At 43.1% G+C, this 6,750-nt stretch overlaps 1 protein-coding gene across 1 annotated transcript; it reads right to left on the bottom strand.

Annotated features, from left to right (window-relative positions):
• Positions 1-218: 218 nt before the first annotated feature.
• On the bottom strand, positions 219-2,059 carry LOC100833544. The gene has a single exon (XM_003580993.2). The coding sequence runs from the start codon at positions 1,912-1,914 to the stop codon at positions 337-339; it is 1,578 nt and encodes a 525-aa protein (XP_003581041.1). The 5' UTR covers positions 1,915-2,059; the 3' UTR covers positions 219-336.
• Positions 2,060-6,750: the final 4,691 nt, after the last annotated feature.

Below are 6,750 nucleotides of genomic sequence, written 5' to 3' on the forward strand. Positions count from 1 at the left end.
GAGCAGTCACCACATCAACCAGATTATATATGTACTATCTACTCGTTACATTTTACAGATTATATACACACACACTATCTACCCATTACAATTTGCACCAAATTGATGTTGTTTAAACAGTGGGTAGGTAAGGTCTGGAAGAAAAAGAATGTATCTGTATTTGGTAGAATCAGTAGCAAACCGGTAGCACAAATTTAAACAATTGTAGGTCTAGTGACAGGCAAAAACTGCCAACATTTCACTGCAAATGGAGTTCAGACACAAAGAATTTTAGTTACCAAAGATACAACATACTGTAATATCGATCGATCGAAGCACGACAGCTTAATCACAAGCTTATTTCTTGAGAGACATGAGCGTCCCTAAAATACCAGCGAGTGCAGCAACAGCAGAGAACACAGTGGCGATTGTTCTCTTGTTCTCGTTGTAAAACTTGAGTATGACGATCCAGATCCACCTCCTTTTCCTATAGCTCTCAATCTCTTCCATGGTGCGGACGTAGCAGGATCCAAGGCGCAGGTCCTGCAGGCTGGTGAAGAATTCGAGCACATCCTTGTTGGTGAGCCCTCCTCCTCCCTGCAGGACGCGCTTGCTTCGAAGCTCGTGCACGTCTTCCTCCCGGTCCACGATCATGGCCATATGCTGCAGGTAGGAGCAGACAGCAGAGTTCTCGTCCACGAGGTCGGCCTGAAAATTCGGGGTGGCGCACAGCTCGAAAGCCGCCATGTTGACGAGGATGCTGGCGTTTGTGGCGTCCAGGGACAGCTGAGGCAGGGAGAGCTCTCCGAAGAAGTTCCCTTTGTGGATGCCGATCTCCATGAGCTCCGTTGTCTTGCTGACGGCGAGGGTGATGCCGATCTGTGCAAGCTCCACAGCGCTAACAGAAAACGATATGAACTCAGTTGGGGGTAGGGGTTTCCGTTTGGCGATGGCGTTGCTGCGTCCTACAACGTAGAACCGGAGGAGGCCAAGCAGATGCGGCGGCTGGAAGGAATCATCCAACACAACAGTATGAATGCTGAGATCCTTGCGGTCCTGCAGGAAGCCTTTCAACGCGGTCACGAAGTCCTCCAATGGCACAGGCCTGAACCTCAGCAGGGCCTCCATCACCAGCCAGGGGAGCTGGTTCTCGAGCAGCATGATGTCGTTGAAGATGGCTTCGTCGTTGGAGTCGAAGAAGCTACGCAACGAGTCGTCCATCTCGTCCAGGCCATCGGAGGTGCAAGTAAGCATGTACTGCACCAGGAAGCAAGCATCGTAGAACATCATAGGAAGGAAGTCATCGTTGCTGATACCTGATACCACATCCTTGTCGTAGAGGCTCCGGGCAACGTCGGCCACCGAGACGACCGCGTCGTACATCTCCTGGACCGTGTGGCCGCCGGACTGCTTGATGCAGTGGTAAGCGGCCACATGCTTCACGTCCTCGGCCGGATGGAGGTGACGACGATGGTGGTGGTAAGGGCCGATGGCCACCGTCGAGGGGACGTTGTACCGTGGGCCGAGATCTGGGAAGTATGTAGGGTATCTATGCATCTTGGTCCTCGTCTTGTCGATGTCCACCTTGAACTCGTGTGCCGATTTCTCAAACACACGAATCGGACTATGGTTCATCTTTGGTTCCGTCGCATGGAAATCAGCCACCTCACGTCGTTGCTGTTGTCCGGCTCTCCTCTGCTCAGCCGGCGTGGCAGTGGCTGCAGCTGCTGCATACTCAACCAGCTTCTGCTGCCCTTCACTTGAGCCAGGGACAGATACTTGGTATTGGTAGCAGCTGCTACCAAGCATCTCAGTCGACAGATACTCGATAGGGAGGCCAGAAACCCATGCTGCAGGTGCAGGTTCCATGGACCAATCGGACAGCTGATAATCGCTGGGCACCCATACAGCGGGTTCCATGCTCCAATCGGCCATCCCAAACTCACAACACAAGGTGTACAACTTTGCAAGTGAACAACTGTTCAGAGAATTGGAGAACTGGACTGGCAGAGCAGAGACTGTGGAGAACCAAAAGAAAAGAAGAAGAGCGAAGATGAATTGACAGCTCAACCTGGAGTGTGAAGAAGCACAGCTTATGTAATGGACCAACTAAACCTGCTCCGGGTGAAAGAATCATCTTCTTTAGTTCATGGTGTGGACGATTAAATATAATTTCACTGATGATTATTTGTTTATCGATCTGTTTCTTCATCTAACAGTATCTTATCTATACTATATAACATCAGAGCGGCAAGGCCATATCTGAGAAATTAGAGGCCCTGTGCGGAATCTAAAATTAGGCCTCAGATATAACAAAATCCAAATACAATTCAACAGAGAAGAGAACAATGAAGAAAACATAATTGCCTTCCGGTGTGAGATGTGAGAATATCAGAACAAGGAAATTAAGAGTATACACTACTAATCATTGCCCAAACCGATTATTTTGAGAAAACTGTGAAGAAATTAATTTTTTCCGAGAACAAATCTGTGAAATCATAGGTGGTGCATTGGCAAGTGTTTTAGATGAAACATTGATGTGGATATTTTGAATAATATGGATATTTATGTGATGACATGTATCTTGTTTGGACTTAGTGCTTTGCTAGTGATGTGTTGATCCATTAGTTTCTTATGTGAAAACATGGCTTGAGTTGTGTGATACTTACCCTGAGTCAAGTCATGGATTTGTGCCCGTACTGGTTATTTGTGTGTTCACTTTCAGGTGTTGTCGGAGCTAGAGGAACGTGGTCGATGACGGGATCGAGTGACGAAGCTTGGGAGAAGGTGAGGTCGAGGGATCAAGGTCATGCGGGACGTTCGTGCGAAGGAACAATGAAAGTGAAGGCTACGAAGATCCGGGAGGGCACCGGTTGGTCGTACGTTATTTATACCGGAGATGTACGGTATTGAAGATATTCGACACGTGATGGTCGAATTTTGAAGACATCACAAGAAGAGTTGATGGCATGGAGTGGCATTGACGTGCTTGACATGTAGGTCCAGCCGTGGCTGTCTGAGAGCTGTTTAAATACTAGACAGTAGCGTCCTGAAGATGGCGTCCGATGGACAAGTGCTCCAAAATAAAGTTATGCGCGTCGTCGATACGAACAACTTTGCTTTTGAAGTCATCTCAATCTGAGGTCATATGCGGGCCCCACGGGCAGAATACCGAACGGGACAGAGGAGTTCGTGTTGGATTCAGACTCGGTTTAGGGTCACGAATTTTACCTTATAAATAGAGGGCGTCCTAGCTAGGGTTTTGCCCAAGGACGTGAGAGAACTCAGAGCTTTGGATCTAGATCAATTCTTAGAGAGTTCTTGGATGCATGGTTGCATCTTTTGTAATCGATCGACATCGTTGCGATAAAGAAACTCGTTGGCGGTGTCATCTCTGTTCTTCTCGGATCTTCATGGAATTTTCGTGCTAGATCTTTCTAACACTTTGGTGCAGTTTTCTCATAAGATCATAACACGTTTCTGCAGGTTTCTCACGAGATCAAGGAAGATTGCTATTAATTCATCTTTCTTGTTATTCCTCGAAATTGGTATTAGATTAATCCTCGTAACTTTCTGTCAGCTGTTACTGTTTTGATCATATCTTTTGATTGGTATGTCCGATCGAGCTAATTCTTGTTGCCTTGGTTAGATAATTTCAATATCTTTCTTTTGCATACACATGCGTAGTTTTTGGTTCATCCAATCAAAAGTTACGGCTGTTTTACTATCACAGACAGAAAGGTGATTTAGGGTTTGAACTTCCGGGAAAAGTTTTAATTTGCTTCCGTGCAATCATTCACCCCCCCTTTGATTGCCCATCTCGATCTCACAATTGGTATCAGAGCAAGGTATCTCTAATTTATCTGAACCGGTTGATTAGACTTGCTAGATATGGATAGTATTCTATCAAACCCGGTGTGTTCGATGGTGTTGATTTTCAGTTTTGAAAGGTGAAGATGAAGGCATAAATCATGGCACAAAGCTACGCCATATGGGAGAAGGCGCCAAGCCCTATGAGCTTCCCGCGGACGATGCGATCACACCAACAAACTTGGTCCACGTGGAGAACAACTACAAGGGGAGGAACTACATCATCCAAGGTCTACAACGAAATGACTTCGACCGTGTCGCTCACCTTGCATCCGCTCATGAGGTATGGAACGCACTTTGTAGTTATCATGAAGGATCAAACTCTGTTAAGAAGGTGCGTCAGGACATGTACAAAAAAGAGTACATGAGATTTGAGATGGATACAGGTGAATCTTTGGATGAATACTTTGCACGCTTTAATAAAATTCTCAGCAACTTACGTACATTAGGTGTTACTTATAATGATGCTGAGGTTTTTAGGTAACTTTTGAGTGCATTAGATATGTCCATATGGAAGATGAAAGTTACATCTATTAGAGAATCTACTGTCATGAGCACACTTACACTTGATATTCTGTACTCAAAATTGAAAACTCATGAATTATATATTCTTGCTAGGAGAACCGTTTCCAAATCAATTGCACTTGTTGCTAACCCTGGCAGCTCTAATGATGGTAATTCTACATATTGCTATGCTCTGTCTTCTTTGTCTCAACTAACTGATGAACAGCTAGAGCAATACCCAGAGGAAGAATTGACACTCCTCACCTCTCATTTTACACGTGCCCTGCAAAATGTTCGTTCAAGGAAGAGAGGTGGGAACAATGCTCCAAGGTGCTTTGAATGTGGTGATCCAAATCACTTTCGCCAAAATTGTCCCAAATTCTTATCCAAGATGGCGAAAGAACAAAATGGGGAGGACAAGAAGAAAAAGCGCCCCTTCAACATCAAGAATAAAAAGAGGGGCGGCTTTGCTCGAGCAGTGGCTCACAGTATTTTCTCTGTAATCAATGAATATGGTGAACAATGCTTGAGTGATGTGGATATCGAGTCTGATGCATCTAAAGGCAAGCGCGACATTAATGGGATATGTCTTATGGCTAGCAACAAGAGTACTACCTGCTGCGACGACTACGACAGTGACAACAACAATGAGGTAGAACTTTCATATGATGAATTACTTAAAAGTGCTAATAAATTGAGTTCCTTGCTTGATCATGCTACTAAAAGAATTAAGAGATATGACTTGAAAATTGCATCCTTGAAATCTGAAATTACTAAACTCAAGTCTGTGATTCCTGATGATGATTCCTGCAAGTCTTGTGACTCTATATATTCTGAGCTTAGAGTTTGCGTTCTATTCATGATGATACACTTGATAAGCTTAGAGTTGCATTAGAAAACAATGAGAAACCTATTGTGCAACATAAACAAATTAATGATGCTAGCATGGATACTTCTGATTTGATAGATTCAACTTCTTGTAATAATTGTCATATTCTTGAATTGAAGTTGAAAGATGCAAATGCTAGGGTTTCCGATGTTGAACATGCTTTACATATCAATGAGGTTTTTTTGTGCGCTAATTCTAGAAGTGGAAAACAAATCATGGATTATGCTTGTGATAATTGTATTGCCATGTCTCATCAAGTTAATTGTTTACAAGCATCTTTACAGAAATTTTCTAGTGGGCACAAAAATCTGAATATTATCTTAGATAAGTCTAAAGTGAGTAAAAATAAGACCGGACTTGGTTTTAATACACATGCTTATTTTAAGGCTAATCCACCCAATATTGTTAAGTCACTTGGCAATGGAATTTTTGAAACATCTAACAAGCCAACCAATGTGATTTTTAAATCTGTCGGCATCATGTCTAATGATACTTCAACAAGTGCAAATGTAGGTCATACATCACATGCTAAACCTGGAAGTAGGTACACTTGCACTTATTGTAATAAACCTGGACATGGTGTAGGTTTTTGTTTTAGACTAGCTAGAGTAATTAAAAAAGAAAGAAAAAAAGTTAGATTTAATTCCTTAAAGGCACATTATGCTCATGATAAAACTATTACTCCCCGTTATGTGCCTAGGGTGAATGTTTCACCTTGCGTTTCAACTTGCACGAGACACGTACAATCTGTCCCAATGTATAAGGAAACTCGTGTTTTGCCTACTCGTCGTGTATCTCAGTACTGGATACCTAAAAGATTTTTATCTAACCCAGTACGGAGATCTCGGCATGTATTTGTTGTTTGTAGTCACTTCGCTTGAGGAAGGGGAACATATGGCTAGTGGACTCCGGTTGTTCTCGTCACATGACCGGTGATAAAAATTGGTTCTCCTCCTTCACACGTGCATCTCGGGCTGAATAAAAGTGTAACTTAACGAGATGCTTGTACCTCTACTTTTGTGGCGAAAGTTCTCTTATTTGTAATGCAGGAACATATGTTCAGGGGGAGAAAATATTTTTAGAGGTCATACTCTTATTGGTGCATGTTGCGTTTTAAAAACAAACAAAATGAGGATGGTGTTATTTTTCGCAACAAAGATAGGTTTCAAACTTCTCCACGCGCAAGTTGTCAAGAGGCTTTTCAGGTATCTACATGGCACCCAATCTTTTGGCATTAGACTTCTACCTCCTCTAGTATTATATTGCGTGCATTTACGGATGCTGCTTTTGGAGGTTGTAGAATTGATAGAAGAGTATATCTGGTACATGCTTATATTTTGTGATTCTTTAGTACTTTGGTCTTCTAAGAAATAAAGTTCTGTTGCACAATCTACTGTTGAAAGTGAAAATGTAGCCGCTGCTTGCCGTTGCTCACAGTTTTTATGGATAATAGTTACAATGAAAGATTACAGGGTTAATTTAGAAAGTGTACCACTTTATTGTGCTAA

Source organism: Brachypodium distachyon, chromosome 5 (assembly GCF_000005505.3).
Source record: "Brachypodium distachyon strain Bd21 chromosome 5, Brachypodium_distachyon_v3.0, whole genome shotgun sequence".
In the NCBI taxonomy this organism is placed as follows: Eukaryota; Viridiplantae; Streptophyta; class Magnoliopsida; order Poales; family Poaceae; genus Brachypodium; species Brachypodium distachyon.

Excerpts from the sequence above, each read along its gene's own strand:
- LOC100833544 (XM_003580993.2), bottom strand. The coding sequence starts at position 1,914 with ATGGCCGATTGGAGCATGGAACCCGCTGTATGGGTGCCCAGCGATTAT.